General features: G+C 55.4%; 1 protein-coding gene and 1 long non-coding RNA gene across 2 annotated transcripts; both read right to left on the bottom strand.

Annotated features, from left to right (window-relative positions):
* Window positions 1-745: 745 nt before the first annotated feature.
* LOC147578877 (uncharacterized) lies at window positions 746-4,798 on the bottom strand. Its single transcript, XR_015253289.1, has 2 exons — window positions 4,017-4,798; window positions 746-3,149 (listed from the first exon to the last, which is right to left on the bottom strand). It is a non-coding gene; the product is annotated as an uncharacterized LOC147578877 (long non-coding RNA).
* A 1,754-nt stretch (window positions 4,799-6,552) lies between these two features.
* On the bottom strand, window positions 6,553-9,850 carry RPS19BP1 (ribosomal protein S19 binding protein 1). Its single transcript, XM_025926787.2, has 4 exons — window positions 9,699-9,850; window positions 9,394-9,522; window positions 7,408-7,505; window positions 6,553-7,067 (listed from the first exon to the last, which is right to left on the bottom strand). Exons 1-4 carry the CDS (start codon window positions 9,748-9,750, stop codon window positions 6,933-6,935), a joined length of 414 nt encoding a protein of 137 aa, XP_025782572.1. The 5' UTR covers window positions 9,751-9,850; the 3' UTR covers window positions 6,553-6,932.
* Window positions 9,851-18,252: the final 8,402 nt, after the last annotated feature.

The raw sequence follows: 18,252 nt of genomic DNA, 5'->3' as shown, positions 1-18,252 counted from the left end.
GAGAAGTCATCCTTTGGAGTCCATCCTGGTCAGGTCACCTCATCTTGTGTGTCTTGTGGGTCTAGCTCTCCAGGGAGGGAGCCTTGCTTTTTGTCTCCATGGCAGTGTTTGAGCCCTTATGTGTATTCTCAGTTGTGTGATAACCCAAAGGGAAACTGGTGCATGAAGGAGCATCAGGCTCTTAAACCTGTTTTGCCCCCTGAGTTTGGAACTGGATGCGTGTGCAAGGGGAGGGGAGGCCCATGTTCCCCTGATTTTCCCAACACCTAGTGTTGGAATACAACCAATGACCCAAATGGGAACATTACTCTGAGGCGTGGGGGGGGGGGGGGGGCGCGGTTCACAATGGACCTTGAGGTCTTACCTTGAGGTGGTAGAGATCCCACAAGGCTGTGGGTCTCTCCCCACAGTTACTCTGCAGGGACCACCCATCTAGGTATTAGTATCACAGACAAGATCCCACCCCCAGCCCCATTTAAGCAGCTTAACTGCAGCTAAATATGTGGGGATTTACTGGTTGAACAGCATCCGCTCAGCCTCACACATTGAGATTACAAAAACTAAGTTCTATTCAATTTTTTCTTAAAGACCACAGAGGAGCTTAAACTCAGCAACTGTGAGATCATAACTTAGGCCAAAGTTGGATGGAAGTTGGATGTTCAACCCACTGAGCCACTCAGGCGGCTGTAAAATGCCTGTTTTTTTTTTTTTTTTAAAGTTTTTCTTCTAATGTTTGTTTTTGAGAGAGAAAGTGTGTGTGAGAGCAGGGGAGGGGCAGAGAGGGACACAGAATCCAAAGCAGGCTCCAGGCTCCCAAGCTTGTCCGCACAGAACCTGATGAGTGGGGCTCGAATCTACACACCGTGAGATCGTGACCTAAGCCAAAGTCTGACGCTTAACCGACTGAGCCATCCAGGCGCCCCTAAGATGCCTTAAAAGATTTTTGAGCTGGGTGGCTTGGATAGGTGTCCGACTTGATTTCAGCTCAGGTGGTAATCTCCCAGTTTGTGCGTTTGAGACCCTAATCGGGCTCTGCACTAACAACACAGCTATTTATTTCAAAATAAACTTAAAAAATTAGATCTTAAGTAATCCCCACACCCAACGTGGGGTTTGAACTCCCAACTCTGAGGTCAAGAGTCCAGCCAGGCGCCCCCAAAAAGTTTTTCATAAGGATTACCTCTTCCCCACTTCACAGATGTGGGAACCAAGACTTAGGGAGGTTGAGTAACATCCCCCGCTACCAGGTGGATTCAAATCCAGGCAGTCTGACTCCACAGAATGTTTTTAAACGGTATGGCTCCATAATTCCTTCTAGGAAGGATTATAGGGGGACCCCGGACACTTGTCTTAAACTGGGAGTTCACAGAAAGCGTGTGTGGGTGCTAAGGTGGTGTGCCACAGATCACAAACGTGGAGGCTTTGTTAAGATAACACCCATTGTCCACGTGGATCATCCCTGGTGGCTTTGGGAAGGAGCTGGAGGAGAGTGGGGAGCCTACAGTCATTGCCAAAGGCCCCCACATGAGCACAGCTGTCACCTGTAACCCCTGCTCTATGCCTCACTTCAGCTTTGTGACCTTACAGTTTTTAAATCCGAGACGGGAAATAAGAATCTACGACTACAAGTGCTTCCTTCTATCTACCCCCAAAAGTATCTTATGCTTTGTATGACTGGGCAGCTGCCCCAGCCTGGGGCATGTGGGGTGGGACAGGAGGGGGACACGGAGAGTTGACAGGAGGTGAGAGAGACCACAGCTCTGGAAGTGACCCAGCCACCTTGTCACATCCAGTGCCAGTGAGATCCTCTGTCCTTGGAGACAGTGACCCACTCCCCCATTTGACTGAAGGGAAACCTTTCCCTGGGTTGCCCTGAAGGGCAGTGCAGACTAAAGGCTTAAGGCCAGGATGCTGGGCTATGCCCCTTCCCAGGCCCCTGTAGCTAAAGACTCCCCAAACCACAAATGGCAGGGATGGGGTGGGCAGCAAAGGCCCCTGTAGAGTCCGTAGGCTCAGGCCAGGGACCATGCTCAGACTTCGCCCTCCTTCACTCTTCGCTGTGCTCCAGCCACAAGGGCCTTCCTGCATCTTTCTGCGAAGCTCATGCCTCCCTCAGGCCCTTTGCACTTGCTGTAAACTCTGCCTGCAAGATTTTTCCAGAGCTCCTTCCCTCTCTCATGCAGGTCTCATATGTCATCCCAGAGGCCTTCCAAGAGGACTCTGCAAATGTCCCAGCCCCTCTGCCTTAACTGTTATTTTCCATGACCCTACCTATTTCCTATTCCCTAACTACAGTGTAAGTTCTCCGATGGCAGAGATCTTGCTGTCTTGTTCATTTCCGTATTTCCAGGACCCATGACAGTGCCTGGCACGTAATAATGATTACTGCTAATAGTCACTGAGAGTTCTGACGCTTGGCACTGAGAGCTTTGCGGTTATTGGCTCATTAGGAGCTGTGAGGAGGATCTGATGATCGTGCCTTTTTTATTTATTTAAAAAAAATTTTTTTTAACGTTTATTTATTTTTGAGACAGAGAGAGACAGATCATGAATGGGGGAGGGTCAGAGAGAGGGAGACACAGAATCTGAAACAGGCTCCAGGCTCTGAGCTGTCAGCACAGAGCCCGAAGCGGGGCTCGAACTCACAGACCGCGAGATCATGACCTGAGCCGAAGCCGGCCGCTCAACCGACTGAGCCACCCAGGCGCCCCAATCGTGCCTTTTTTTAATGAGGTAAGGCTGCAGGTGGATGCTGGTCCAGGGGCAGCTGGTATAGACAATGACCAAGGCCTGTACAGATAGGCCACGTGGGGTCTCCGTGCTAGAGAGACCCACACAGAGGGAGGGGTGCGGGGCAGGGGGTGGGATTGAGGCCGAAGTCCGGCCCCAGGGCTGGGCTCTACCGTGGTGCGGTGGGCGTGGGGTGCTCCTGGTTCAGCTCCAAGCCCTCCCTCTGCTGCCTGTACCGAGGCAGGAGCCACTCAGCTCTCAGCATTGCCGCCTGTTCCGCCCCTAGGATGAGGCCGCAAGTGCTGGAGATCAGGGAACGGCCTTCGTGTTTCTCTGCAACTATTCATGAGCCCCCACCATTGTCCTGGATGCCGAGGATTCAGTGGTGAGGAAAACAGACCCAAGTCTCTGCTCTCGTTCTGGTGAGGGAGACCGCCAGTAAGGATAAAACACCTAGTGGCACCTGGCTGGCTCAGTCGGTGGGGCATGCGACTCTTGATCTCAGGGTTGTAAGTTTGAACCCCACACTGGGTGTAGAAATTACTTAAAATCTTAAAGTGAGACATGTGACGCTAGATGGCCGTGGGGCAGGCTGAGTACTCAGGTCGGGGGATCTGCCCGTAAGATGGGTGTTTAGGGAGGCAAAGCTGGCAGGAGACGAGGGAGGGAGGGGCCCAGGGGGTCGGGGGGAGGGCTGCCTGCAGCGGGGGACAGGCACACGGTACAGGGCCTAGTAGCCCTGATGGGACTTGAGTCTCTCCTCTGTGTGACCTGGGGAGTCCCTGCAGCAGGAGTGATACACTGGTTCCCATTTCAAGAGGTCCCTCTGATGGCCTGAGAATGGCAGGTGGGCAGGAAAAGAGGATGGGGCTGGGGTCAGTAGGGGTGAGAGAGGAGAGCCGGTCAGGGCCTGGATAGATTCTGAAGCTCAAGGAAGTCAGCCTCCGACGGGGCGTGTGAGAGAGGGGACTAAATGGCAGCTGAGCAACTGGAAGGGTGGTTTCCGTTTCCCGAGACAGAGAAAACCAGGGGAGGAGCAGGGTTTTCATTTCAGCCCCTGGATGCTGGCAGAGGACGCGTTCAGCCTCGGCGCGCCTCTTTGACATGCAGGTGGGGACGGTGGGGAGACTTAGAGGGCCGGAGACCAGGAGGGAGTCCAGCTGGAGACAGAAAGCCTCCCTCCCACCCCCAGTAGCGGCCCTAGGAGGCAGCACACCCGCACCGGGCACCACACGGTGAGGGGAAGGTGGCTCAGTCCGGTGGGAGGACGGCAGGTGGATGCTTACACGGGGTAGACAGTGACAGCTCCAGGACCAGGACTGCGTGAGGCTGGGTGACCTCAGTGGAAGGAGCAGGGACTCTTGGGTGGGAGGTCACAGCAGGCTGCCTGGAGGGATGGGTGTCTGTCCTGGCCTTCAAAGGATTGGAAAATTGTGGATGTAGACAGGAAGGCACCCCAAGAAAGCCGGCCCAGCAAACTCACGAATGGGCACATGATAGGAGTGCCACAGTCCCACCTCCCTCTCCAAGAGGGCTCCCTGCCCCCGCTCTGCCAGAGGAAGTCCCCTGATGGGGACCCACCTGGCTCCTGCTGGAACCCAGCCCTCTGTCCTCACAAGCTCCGGACAGGCCTGTGGCTGGGCCCTAGCGAGGCTCCACGTGGCAGTCCTGCCCCACTCCCACCTGGCCCCTGGGCCAACCCTTCCAGTAGTCATCAATGAGCAGGAAGTGTAGACGGCTCAAACAGCCTACCCCACTGTGGAAACCACAGGTAGCCTTGGCTGGGGCCCTCCCCCTGGTCACGTGAGTTCCTGCAACTTTGCTCAGCCTGGTCCCCCCCAAACCACGCGAGACACAAATGCTTCCAGGCGCTTTGTATCTGCTCACAATGTCTCAACTGGGGAAGGCCTCCTCCTCTGGGTCTGCAGTCCTGGTGGGAATGTGGCAAGTCAGCCTCCTCTTGTTTGAGCCCTGTCCCTTCCTTTTCCAGCTGATGTCAGCCACCAGGTCCTGGAGCTGCACCCCCCCATCGGTGACTTCTGCACGCACCCCCGCCCATGGTGGCACATCCTCGCTTCCCCAGTGCCTCTACCAGCCTCTCCTGGGCCCTCTGCCACCTCCTGACCACTGGTACCAGAACTGGCCAGGGTGACCGTTAGATCCCAGAGTCCTCCCCTGACCTGCTGGCCCAGAATCTCAGCGGTGAGCACTAGTTTGGTCACTCAGGAGCACAGACACCCACCTCACTAGTGCCACGTGGCCCAGGTGAAACAACTGCCGGAAAGCCCACAAGCAGAGAAGCAGCAGAACCCCGGCTCTCGTGCCTGCAAACTCCCTGCCGTAGAGCCAGGCCAGTCGCTCGATACCTGGAAACTGGAAACAGGGCACCCGAGGGTGCCTGTGGAACAGTAGGTGTGTCCTTGTCAGCGGCTGGTCAGCCCCTCTTCCCGGGGAGTGTGAGCACGTGAGTGCTTGCACAGCTGAGCCAGCTTCTTGCCGAGCTGCTGAAAAGATGGAGGGGGTCTGCAAGGGTATCCAAGTTCGTCTCCCTCTCTCCACATAGGGGTCGTTAAAGCTCAGCAGGCAGGAGTGAGAATTTGAAGAATACCCGTCTTCCCCTTCTTTGGAACCAGCTCATTTGAGGAAAAGTGGGTTGATAAGGGTTTGGAGTAACGGCACCCTCCTCTCTGGCCCTCCTGGCCTCCTGGGTGGATGGTCTGCTTCCTGCTGCTGGGATGAAGGCCACCTGCACACAGGACAGGCTCCAGCTCTGCCTCAGGCAGGTCTGCAGGCCCCCTTCTGTCCCCAGGTAGGATGGAAAGCCAGTTAACAACCAAGAACGGACCCCCGGGACATGTGTGTGGGGTGTGGAACCCTCTCTCCTCTGGACAGGACCTACTTTGGGTTGGCAGACTGTGGGTCCCCAGCTGGCCCAGCCACAGGGGGCCTTTCTGAAGTCCTCTGCTGGACGTGACCTCTGGGGCCCTGTTTGTAGGGCGGAGAGTCAGATGGAGCTGCCCAGGGCATCCAGGGCCCTCTTCCCCATGAGGCCCGCAACCCCTCCACGGAGAGACCCCTGGACTTCCAGGACTGGTCTCCTCCACCCTGAAGACCCAGCTAGTCGGTACATCCACTCACTCATGCTCGGTCAACATGCATGCGCCTGCCAGGAACGGTCCAGCCTGCCCTTTCATGGTGGTGTGGACCCAGCCCCATCTTCCCGCTTGGGCACAGACCTCGGTGTGATGCCCTGTTTCTTGAGCTCACCTTCTGAATTGCTCCCCAAAAGAGCACAAGCCTTGGGCAACAGGGCAACCGCACTCCCACTGCCCGAAACCCCGAGTCAGCGGCTGTGGGTGCTACTTTTTCTCAAGGGCTCCCTTGTCAGCTGTGGCTGCCACCTTCAGGGGAGGGGCCTCCTCTTGGGCACATCAGCAGATGCTGGGTGAGTTGCTCTCTGCTGGGGGGGAGGGGGCACCTGCACTGGGGCTGGACTGCAGAACTTTTTGAAAAATTTATTTTAGAGAGAGAGAGAGAGAGAGAGAGAGAGAGAGAGAGAGAGAGGCAGAGGGAGAGAGACTCTTAAGCAGGCTCCCCATGCTCAGCACGCAGCCCGACACGGGGCTCAATCCCATGACCCTGGGATCATGACCTGAGCTGAGATCAAGAGTCAGAAGCTCAAGCGACTGAGCCACCCCTGCGGCCCCGGACTGGAGGGCTTGTGACCCGGAGCTCTAAGAACCATGGGAGATGGGGACAGGCCCCTTGGTGACAGAAGAGACTGGGAGACACCACCCGAGGCAGATCAGCAGCACACACGGCTCTCGGGTTCACGTTTATTAGAGCCCGGAAGCCTGCCCAGCAGCCCTCCTGCTACTCCTAGAGGTGTGGCCCTGGGGGCCTAGTGACTGGCTTCTCCAGAGCAAACAGCCCAGAGGCCCTCCTCGGGCCAAAACAAACAGTCAGACATGTTTTCTGGCAGGTAGACGACCCCCTCCTGCAGAAGTCAGCTGTGCTCTGAGTGAGTATCCTCCCCAGGGCTTCCAGCTCACCGTCTCCTTTCTAGCCACCTGCCCTGGCTCTAGCCCCCAGGCTTCGTTGTGCCAGGCCGGCGGCTTGGCAGGGTCCTGGGGCCAGCAGAGGCTGTGAGGTCAGAGGAGGAGACGGGCTGAGTGCCTTTCCTGCTGTGTCCTCCTGGGAGCCTAGCTGCCGAAGTATTCCTGCTGGAACTTCTGGAAGTCTTCCTCAGTGAACACGGTGCCCTCAGCCTTCTTCTTCTTCTTCGTCTTGGCCACAGGTCGGTCACAGGCCTTGCGGCCCCGGTTCTGGCGCACAATCTAGGAATGTGGGGGAGTCAGGATCCCTGGGTGGTGACTCTTGGTGCATGAGGGACTGCCCCTTGGCGCTGCACAGCCTGGTACAGCTGACCAAGTGCCTCGCTCTCAACCGGCTCTCACGCTGTCCTGGGAGGCGGGGCACACCACTTCCACTTACAGGGAAGCAAACTGGGGCCCACGAGGGGAACAGGGGAGAAAGGCCAGGCCCAGCCTCCCAGCAGCCCTGCTCTGCTCTCTGCCTTCCAGAGCGGGGGCCCAACCTCTGCTCCGCGCTCCGGGCAGGGACTCCCATGCCTCTCCCTGCCCAGGTTCCTCCCCGCGGTCCACCCCTCTGACAAACCTGCTGGGTGACTGACTCAGCCACTGTGCTTCTTGCACTGGTCATAAACTTCAGGTTTACTCCGAGATAGCTCTGACACTCTCGCTTCTGGAACTCAGCTGTGGAGGGCAGGCGGACAGGAATCATTTCTGATGTACTCCCTTGGGGGCCTCCGGGTCCCCTCCTGATATCTCCTCCCCACCCCCTGTACCAGCCATACCAGAGGCCCTGTGTCCCCTCCCTAGGTTACTCCAACATCCTGGGCTCTCCACACAGATCCCATTGAAAGCCCCCCACTGGCTCCCAGATGCTCAAGTGACTTATTCAACAAATAAGGCCCGAGCATTTACTGTGTATCAGACACTGTTCTAGGTGCAGGCCATACAGCAGAAAACAGAACGGAACTCCTGCCCTCGTGCAGCTTACGTTCCAGAGCGAAGAGACACGGTACACAAGGTAAACGGTATTTTAGAGCGTGATACGCATCATGAAGAAAAACAGCACAGTAAAGACAAATGAGAAATGCCAAGGGTGGAGGACCGCGATTCTAAATAGGAGGGTCTCGGCAGGCCTCACTGAACTGACGTTTTAGCAAATGCTGGAGGCAGAGTGTATGGACATCTGGGGAAGAGCATTCTAGGTAGAGGGAACAGGCCGCGCGAAGAACCCGAAGAAGTGTGGTCCATGTGTTCGGAGCACAGAAAATGGCTGGCGTGGGGAGCAGGACACGAAGCTGGAGAGGGGGCAGACCACGCGGGACCTCACTGGGCACCAAGTCTGATGGAAGCCACCAGAGGGTGAGGGGCAGAGGACAGACAGGTCCGACTTACATCACAGGATCACTCTGGCCACTGTGGCGGGAACAAGATTACTGGGTGTGGTGGTGGTGGGGAGGGGGGATGGACGTTAAGAGGTGGTTGAAATAACCCAGGCGAGAGACGACGCAGCTCACACCAAGGTGACCGTCACAGAGGTTCTTTAGCTCGGTCACTGAGGCTCGAGAGTCCCCTCATCATCAGTTATGTACAGTGACAGGTTGGGGGGACAAGGGCTGGGATAAATAAAGGAGGTGACCTCTGGCACCCTACACTCCTCTTTCACACCAACATCGGTGGCGCTCAAACGCGCCTCACTTTCCTGCCTCCACGCTTTTGTTCATGCGGTTTCCTGCTTGGAATTCACAGCTCTGTCAACAATCACTTGAACATCTTTTATATACCAGGCCCCAGGGGTTCCAAGACACACTAGGAACTCACCAAGCCCTGCCACAGGTCAGAATACCCCACCATCCAGCCCACCCCCGTCGCTCCCCACGTCTGTTCGTCTCCTTAAGGGGAATCCTATCCCCCAGGATCCTCCACTACAAACTAGGCTCTGTTCTTGGTGTCTCCCTCTTCCTCCATCCTCCTTGCAGCCAATTCACCACTGAAGCTCATCAATGCTCCCCCCCCCCCCCCCCACAACTGTCTCTGCACCATCGCAGTTGCCCAGGCCACACTGCCTCCCTCTGAACCGAGTAGGGGAGAGCAAATCTCTGGAGACCCACTGCCTGGTTACTACCTGTACCATCTGGACAGGTGTCTGTTTCTGCATCTGAACACTGGGGTAACGACAGTACTGACCTCACAGGGTTGTGCAAGGAATCAAGCGAGCGAACGTTTATTTATACAGGGTTTAGAACAGCACCAGGCCCACAGAATATTAACTGTTTTGTTAGGCGCTCCCACCTCTGACCCTTGTTCACAATGTCATTACCAGGCTTCTTTCTTGAAAATTCTCAAAGCAACTAACTTCCTCCAAACTCCGCATGAGCGATTTTCTCTAGAGCACTCTTCCCCCGCCTCGCTCTTACACTCTCCGGGAAGATGCGTTACGTTCCTCTCCGTATTCCCAGGATCCCGCCCCGCGCCCGGCGCACACCAGGTGTTCCAGAAATGCCTGGCGAAACTTTCAAGCTCGGCCTCAAGCGCTCCCTCCTCCAGGGTGCCGCCCCCCTCCCGAGCTCACCAAGCGCAGACTTGGGCACCTTTCCCTTGGCCGAGTTCCGCAGTTTCTGGGCTTGGGTAGTCTTCGCTTTCCGGGTCCGCTTCACCGGAGCCCCGCTCGGCTTGGCCTGGCCTGGCGCGGCCTGGGGGGCTGCAGGGGAAGAGGGAGAGGCATGCACCCGGGTCGGAGGGCGCGCAGGGTTTCCATCGCACCGGGACCAAGCCTGGCTGGGATCGTTCCGTACCCTCGGGGATCCAGCCCGCCGCCCCCGCCGCCCCCGCCGCCCCTCCGCCCGCGCTGCACGGCCCCGGCCAGACCCTCCTCACCCTCTGGCGTCCCCAGCAGCTCTAGGCCCCGCCGCAGCAGGGCCGCCGACATGGCTACACTCAGCTCCGCCCACAGGCTCACACTACTTCCGCCTTGGCCTCCCTGAGCTTCTCCGCGGAAACTCGAGCGAGAACAGAGGTTCCGGGGTGGGCGGGCGGAAGTGCCCGCCTGCCTTAGGACGCATGCGTTGGGGTTGCCACTTTACTACTGAGAGGAAATAGGGGCGGGAACCGGAGGCGGGGCCGACTTGCAGAAGGACGCATTTGTTGTCCAATCCCAATCCAACCATCCCTTTGCGCACAAGGCCACGCCTCCTCCCAGAAGCCGTCCTAAACCAGCCCAGGCTGGTTGGTCCAGCCTCTTGCGTCCTGTAGCTCCGTGGTGGGTGAGGTCCGGGGCGGAGCGGAGTGTTACGACTATATTTTTTCTGAAAAAGGAAAAGTGTGCAAGGGGAGTATTTTTCAGGTACTTCAACCAAAGCAGCGTATCTCCCAGGTCGAGTATGGCATGAAAAACTGTCTTCCATTAAGTCAGACGTTAAAAGACATTTGCAAAAATGCAAAACCGTATCAGTGTTTTCCCGCGATTTTGTTTTGCTTTGGAAAATACGACTGTTTTCCTTAGAAATATTTACTTAACATAAAGCAGTGAAAAAGAGCATCTCTGACAACGTCACTGGGCCAAGGGTCCCCCACGTCCTCTTATTTATAACATGTAATGAGTTTGCTATTGTTTTTTTAAAACAAAATTTATTAACTACTAAATTTTAAAAATTAAAAATTTCTCAGTTTTAGTTTCTAATATGATAACTATCAATAGGTATTTACACACGGAAAAGCTGTTTGGGATCCTGAATTTTTTTTTTGTTTGTTTGTTTGAACAGCAGGCAAAAGTTTAATAAAGTGTAAGACCAGAAAAGAATAGTAGGAAAGCTCTCTTTACAGAGAGGGGACGTTCAAAGGAGAATACCCCTGGGATCCTGAAATTGTTTGAGTGTTAAAGACTTCCTGAGACTAGGGCATCTGTGTGGCTCAGCTGGTTAAGCCTCCAACTCCTGGTTCATGGGATGGAAGCTGGTTCGTGGGATCAAGCCGTGTGGGGCTCTGTGCTGAGAGCGTGGAGTCTATTTGGGATTGTCTCTCCTCTGTGCCCCTCCTCTGGCTCACACACTCTCTCAAAATTAAAAAAAAAAAAAAGACTTTCTGAGACCAAAAAGTTTGAGAACTTCTAGCCTAGGCACTACTCTTTTTTTTTTTTTTTTAATTTTTTAAATTTAATGTTTATTTATTTGAGAGAGAAAGAGAGTGAGCCGGGAAAAGGCAGAGAGAGGGGGAGACACAGAATTCGACGCAGGCTCCAGGCTCTGAGTGGTCAGCACAGAGCCTGATGTGGGGCTCGAACTCATGAATCATGAGATCGTGACCTGAGCTGAAATTGGATGTTTAACCGACTGAGCCACCCAGGCGCCCCAAGATGTTACTCTTCTTACAGTGCCTTGTTCACAGCTCCATTGGGCGTGGCTGCGACTAGGTAGCTCCCTGGGTCCCTCTGGTTCAGCATCAGCAGGTGAGCTGAGCAGCAGCGAGCCCAGCACCCCCGCTCAGACTCCACTGGCAGCACCCATCATCCCCACACCTGCTGTCACCTCTCCTGGAGCTACAGTACCCCCACTGCCTTCCCCCTCCGAGGAGGAGGCGGAGGGGCTGAGGGCCCCGGTGCGGGACCTGGAGGAGAAACTGGAGACCCCGTGGTTGAAACAGGCGGAAGACAAGGCAAAGCTAAAAGAGCTGGAAACACATAAGATCCAGCTGGAGCAGGTGCAGGAATGGAAGAGCGAAATGCAGGATCAGCAGGCGGTCCTCCAGGAGGCACGGAAGGAAGCCAAGGAGGCACGGGGGGCGAAGGGACGTTACTTCGATGAGCCGGCCGACCCTGCTGATGCCATCGAGGTGGCCACTCTGGACAAGGAGATGGCTGAAGAGCGGGCTGAGTCCCCGCAGCGGGAGGTGGAGGCATTGAAAGAACTTGTGGACGAGCTCAGCACGGACTTCGAGATCCTCAAGGCTGAGATTGAAGAGAAGGGCTCAGACGGGGCAGCGTCCAGTTACCAGCTCAAGCAGTTTGCGGGGCAGAACGCCCGCCTGAAGGGTGCCCTGGCGAGGGATCTTTCTTCCTCGGCGAAGCAGGAGCACGTGAAACTCCAGAAGCTCGTGGAAAAGAAGAACCAAGAGCTGGAAGCTGTGAGTCAACGGCGGGAGTGTCTGCAGGAGGAGCTGAGCCAGGCAGAGAGCACCAGCGATGAGCTCAGGGAGCACGCGGATGCTGCTCTGGGTGCCGAGGACGCGGTGGAGATGTTAACAAACCGGAACCTGAGTCTAGAAGAGAAAGCGCGAGAGTTGAGAGAGGCCCTGGGGGACTTGAAAGCGACGAACGAGATGATGCACGCGAGACAGAACCGGAGCTGCGGGGGCAGCTGGACGTGGTGGGCGCGGGTTCGGGAAGCCCAGGAGCATGAAGAGGCAGCCCGGGAGTTACTGTTGCAAACCATCGAGAAGTACGCCAGCTGACCCGCCCACCTTCGGGACGTGAATCGGGAACCGACAAACCGGCAAGAAGCATCTGTGGGGAGGCAGCAGCAGCTGCGCCCGGAGCCGTACTAGCCCAGTGCCTGGCATGCAGAAGGCACTCAGTAAATGAGTGAATTTGGTTTGAGGGCCTTTCGTATGCCCTGTGCTGTTGCGTGGGGGATGGAGGTGACTTCGCTGGACCTTTCTGGATGCACCTCTCTGTGGTGCATCAGCCAGTCCTGGAGGGAGAGAACATCTAAACGGATGTTAATGCCAGCAAACACTATGTCAAGGTGCTGTTCTAAGTGCTTTACCTTTAACTCCTTTCCCTCCCACTGCCCACGAGTGACTCTGTGGTAGGAGCAACTGTTTCCCCTGTTTTACAGGTGAGGAAACAGTGGCACAGAGGGGCCGCAGAAGCTGTCCAGGTCACACGTGTTGATGTCTGAGCTGGGAATCAAGATTCAGAGCCTGGCCTGAGTGTGTGCCACAACCCTGCACCAGCCACCCAGGGGAGTAAGTGCTGTGGTGCTGGGGGCGGGGGGGGGGGTGGTGGATTTGGGGGGGTGGCTGATGAGCCCACAGGATCAAGAAGTCTCTGGAGAAAGGGAGCTATTCATGTGGGAGGGGGGAGTCCCAGGCAGGAGGACCCCTTAGGGTACCAGAGCAGTGACCGGGGAAGGGTGGTCTAATTGACATCAGACTCCATGAATTTGCCTTAAGGACCGTGGCGGGTCATAGAGCCCAGTTACACTGTCAGACAGGCTCTTTCTTTTCTGCTTCTAAAATAGGTAGATTGTTTTCTTATGTTTGTGTTTGTTGTCTGTTTCCCCACCTACGCCCCACAGTAAGCTCCACAAGGGCAGGAATCTTTGTTTTGTTCATGGTTAGCTCCTGGAACATACAGTAAGCACTCCATAAATGAACCAATCAGATGGATGAGGGTTGAGTGTGGGATGCCTGTGGGAGGCTAGGTAGAGATGAGTAGATGATTGCGGGATGTGTGAGTCTGTCTCTCAGGAGGGCAAAGAACCAAGCTCTGTCGTATTCCTTTCTTCCTCCCAATCTGGGACAGTCAGCACACGGTCCCCGGGGTGGAGGAGTTCTGTGTATTCCAATGTCCCAGCGAACAGGGGCGCTACAGGCCGGTTGTTTCCTATAGCGCCCTCGGTTCAGCGGGCTCTGGAGGGGCCAGACGGCCTCTTTGGCCACTAGGTGGCGCCGCAGGACAGCTTTCTTGCACCACGCGACTCCCGGCGATCCCAGCTGCTGCCGTCCAGGTTCGCGTTTCCGGGTGGGAGTGTGGGGTCGGGGCACCCTTGGGCCTCAGCTGGTTCTTTGCAGCCAGCACCACATGGCTGCGGCTTCCTGCTGCCTCTGACTCGCGGCCTTCCGAGGCCAGGCTAGACACCCCTTGTGGGCCTGCTGAGGCCGCGGTCAGGTTGGGCCGGGCCACCATCCCCCCCCCACCAACTGGTTGGGGGATGGGGAGGGGTTGGGGAGGATGAGACCTAGCTCCGAAAAGGGGTGTAAATGGCAGCAGGTGGGCTCTCACTGTTAGGAAGGCTGCAGTCACCCTAGGTAGTCCCTTAATGGAGAGTGCCTCAGTTTCCTCATCTGTTAAATGGGATTTAGCCCCTAATATGGTGGGAGTGAGGAGGAACTGGTAAATTAATATGGGTAAATCACCCAGAGCTGGGACTGGAAGTCAGCACCCAGCCACTGTTTGCAGGGGATATTACAGACATGCACTCCCATTCTGGGCGGGAAGGAGGTGCCCAGGAGGTTGCTGCCTTCCCGTGCCCGACCCTGTCTCCTTCCTCGCCTTCCTGGAACCAGCTTAACCTCACCAGGCCTCAGGGGGACCAAACGCTCAGAGGGAGGTAAGGTGTTCTGCAAGGTCACACGGCATTTCAAGAGCAGAAGCAGGACTAGAACCCAGGTCTCTGAATGCTGAGGAAGAGTGTGTGTGAGTATGTAGGAGTGTGAGTGTGTGCAAGTTTGAGTGTGTGTGTTGGGGGGCGCCTGGCATCTTGGGCTTTGCTTTTGCTTCTTTCTTTCCATCTTCCTTCGGGCTCTATGTGTCTCTGTCTCCTTGCCCTGGTCTCTGGTTCTCGTCTTTCTCTCTGTGCCCCCGCCCTCTCTGTCTCAAAGTCCTCTCTCTTTCCATCTCATCCTCCGTCACCACCCCCCCCCCCCCCACCCCAGCCCCCAAGCTCCTGGCCTCTCTCCACCTTCAAATTGAAAACCCAAATGGAATTTCCAATTGCCTTTTCCGAGTGGTGATTGCCAGTCTCTGTGTGTCCAGCCCTCCCTTCTCTGTGCTGCCGGCCCGGAGTTATTGCTGTCCCTCCTCTCACCTCTGCCTCCCGACTCCTGCCCTCGGTGGCTTTGAAGTGTGTTTACCTGAGAGCTCCAGAGAGAATCCATTTCTGCCCTGTCTGGTTTTCCGTTGATGTGTGAGGGGGCTGCTTTCAGCCTCTGGTCTCCTCTGTCCCTCTCAGAGTCTCTCGGGCTTTCTTTTCTAAAAGGTGATAGCTTTGTCTCATTCCCTCCTGACCACGCTGTCATCAGGCAGTCACTCCTCTTCAGTTTCCCAGATCAAGGGCAGAGCTTGGGGGAGGGGCGTCCCCAGGGGTCGGAGGCAGATGCAGATGCTCCAGGTTCCACAGACTGGGCTCACACAACTGTGTGCCTCCGAGCAAGCTACCTTCCTTCTCTGGGCCTGTTGCTTCCTCTGTGAATTGGGCTTTGAGAAGTATTGTCCAGCCCGCCTCCCAGGGCTGAGAGTGGGGAGGGCTTCAGAGCTTCCCGGTTCCTGGGTCCTGAGGTCTGGAGGGAGCTTGAGTTTGGGAGCCAGGCCGTGCAGATTCAAATTCTGGCTTTCCCACTCACTAGCTGTGTGACCTTGCGTAAGTCGCTTAACCTCTCTGTGCTTCGGTTTCCTCATCTGTGAATTGAATATAATAACGGTCCCTACCTTGTAAGTACGGTTGCAGTGAGGACTGAGTGCAAAGAGCTTAGGAAGGAAAACTGGGCACAGAGTAAGTGCCATGTGTTTGTAAATAAATGATGGCCCTAGGTGCCAGCAGGGTGCTTGTGGGACCTGTGCCCACATCTGTGTGTAGGGCCTGCACGTGTATGTAGCCACCCGACCTCTGTGCTCTTGTGATCAGCACAAGGGGAGGTTTGACGCTACACAGAGTAATGCTCAAGAGCCCGGAGCCTGCAGGTCTGAGTTCAAATGCAACCTTTGTCACTTACCAGTGTGTGGCCTGGGAAGGCCACATCACTTCTCTGAGCTTTGTGGGGTTTTTTGGGGGGACTGATGGTACCTCCCTCACAGGTCTGTTGAACCTAGCAGCCTGGCGGTGTGCAGACAGGGAGGTGGTTCCTGGTGAGTGAGGGGCCGGGTGATGTTCACACATTCGTTTTACACTCTTAGCAAATGCCCCTTGGTTTTATGACCCCAAGGTTTTCAGGGTTCAGGGTGGTGGCCCAGATACAGGCCCCAGGGACAGCAGCCCCATCCCGGGGTCCAGGCAGAGGCAGAGTGGATTCTTTTCAGTGATTTGAAAATATGAAATTTTTGGCACGACTGATTTTAAGAACTTAGTAGAGGGGCACCTGGGTGGCTCTGTCGGTTCAGTGTCCAACTTCGGCTCAGGTCATGATCTCACGGTTTGTGGGTTCAAGCCCTGTGTCGGGCTCTGTGCTGACAGCTCAAAGCCTGGAGCCTGCTTCGGATTCTGTGTCTCCCTCTCCCTCTGTCCCTCCCCTGCTCACATTCTGTCTCTCTCTCTCAAAAATAAATAATAAAACATTAAAAGGGAAAAAACAAAGTTACAGGGAGAGGAAGGGATGAGCTTGGAAGACTCAGGGGAGGACTTGGGTGGCCTTCACCAAGCCGACACCCCTCCCCTAGCCAACTTGTACCCTGAGAACTCCCTAGCAGAGAGAGAGTCAGATGGTGGGGAGTCCCAGAGGCAGAATGAATGGAGCCCAGACTCTTGGGACTTGGCTGTACCCTGAGACCTTGAGTAAGTCCCTTCTCTGCTGGGGGGCGGGGCTTAGGGTCCCCCTGTGCGCAGTGGGTAAATAGTGGGAGGGAGTGTCAGGGCAGGGCGTGGGGGGTGGTTTCTGGCTCCCCAGGGAATGGGGAGGGTTCGGTCCTTTCCAGCCTCAGCTTTTTAATTCTAATTACATCTCCATTAAAATGCAAATTTCTAGGAAACACCGGATTGGAAGCCCTGTTGTCATGGCAACTGAAGACTGAGGTTGGGGGGAGAGGGGAACTGGTCTCCACCTCCAGATCCTTTCTGACCAAGCTGGTACCTGCCTGGAGGCCCCCCTCCTCTCCCTCTCAAACTCAGCATCTCATGCACAGCTTGAGGGTCTCCTATGCTGAGGCTAGGTCTTCACAGTAGAGGAGCTGGGTAACTGCATAAATCATTTCCCTTTCTTGGCCTCAGTTTCCCCATCTGTGAATTGGGTCTACCATTATCGTCTTCTCTTGCAGGGTGAATCCTGGGGATTGAGTAAATTACTGTGTAGGAGGACATCAGGGAAAGGGGTCTGCCCTCCGGATGCAGTTCCAGGGTACTTGATGAAGGTACTGGACCCCTCCCCGTGTGGCTCTAGGTGTGCCCTGCCCTGGAGTTCTAGCGTCTGCTCCGTCCGTGAACAAGGAGCCAAAAGATGGTGTGGGGTGACCTTCAAGTGCTGTCCAGGCTCAGTTCTTCAGGCTGATGCTGCCCTGATACTAATCCTGTAGCCATGTGACTTGATGCTGTTCTTTTCTTGCAAGGGACACAGGGATACCTAAACAGTGAGGGGTGTGTGTGGGTCTTTCTGCCCTGACTGAATCTGAAAATAAGGGACAATAAAGAAGGGAAGGAAAAGAGAGCTGGCAAAATAAGCAGGAAGGGACGAATGTGTGGAGGAGGAAGGTGTTTCTCTTTTTGCCTCTGCTGCTAAGAAGCTCAGATCGCAGTGTGTGATTATTGCCTTGCTGCGATGTTATTTGTCACATTATCGTCTTATGCTGCTATATTATTCAACTCTAATAAGTGTTCGTTTTAACTTTCTAGTACGTTTAGCTCCTTTCCGTTCCCTAAATTATTTCTGATCTCTTCTTGTACGTTTTAAGAAATCCTCTTTAGAAATAGCTGGGAATATAAATTATAAATGAACAATTATGACAGAGAGACAGAGAACGAGCATGGGTTGTTCTGCACAAGCCTTTTAGCCCCTAACCCTCTGGGTGATTGCGGCCTTATGCTAAGTGCCAGGAGGGGAAGGCTGGGAGTGGTGAGGGGTCTGATGACCGAGTTTGAGGTCTTCGCACGAGGCCGGGGATAACCCGCCCCAGCAAGAACAAAGGTGGGGCTGAAGGGGGTGATCTTGGCGGGGCCCGTTGTTGAACGAGATGGCGGCTCAGCGCCCAGAAGAGGCCAGAGAAGGTGCATTGATTCTCTTGCGGATCATGACAGGAGAGTGCTGTGTGTTTACACCATCTCCCCCGCTTCTGCTGTGGCTTCTCTTGCAATTAGGCAGGGCCGGTTCTGGCTGATGAAATGTTGGTGGAGGGGATGACGCCACTCTGGGCCTGGCTTGGCTCTCGAAGGCATCCCTTGCGGTCTCCAGCTCATTTTTCTTGCTCCCACCACCTTGGTACAGTGTGCTGTGGGTGGCAGGGCACTATCCAGTTGGACTATGGCACATATAGGCAATAAACTACCGTTCTGTTAAAGTTCTGAGATCGCGTAGGATCTATTTGTTACAGCAGCATGGTCTAGGATACCCTGACGAATACACCTCTTGGTTCCTCTCCTAAGAGTTCCCCCAGGACCTCCCAGGAGGTTGAGCTGAGGCTCTGGGATGACCTGTGTCTGTAAGGGGCGGGCATGGAAGCAGAATCAGGAAGAGGAGGCTTTGTCATGGCTTCAGGGTCCTGTGTCTGCTCCCTCGTGAAAACCCCAGTCGG

The sequence above is a fragment of the Puma concolor genome, chromosome B4, assembly GCF_028749965.1.
Source record: "Puma concolor isolate L17-30 chromosome B4, mPumCon1.1.hap2, whole genome shotgun sequence".
NCBI classification, from domain to species: Eukaryota; Metazoa; Chordata; class Mammalia; order Carnivora; family Felidae; genus Puma; species Puma concolor.
This window is presented reverse-complemented; position numbering and strand designations above follow the sequence as displayed.

Excerpts from the sequence above, each read along its gene's own strand:
- RPS19BP1 (XM_025926787.2), bottom strand. The coding sequence starts at position 9,750 with ATGTCGGCGGCCCTGCTGCGGCGGGGCCTAGAGCTGCTGGGGACGCCA. Across the intron at positions 9,523-9,698 it reads GCTGCTGGGGACGCCAGAGG|CCCCCCAGGCCGCGCCAGGC; the intron begins GTGAGGAGGGTC and ends CTTCCCCTGCAG. Across the intron at positions 7,506-9,393 it reads GGTGCCCAAGTCTGCGCTTG|CTGAGTTCCAGAAGCGAGAG; the intron begins GTGAGCTCGGGA and ends TGCCCTCCACAG.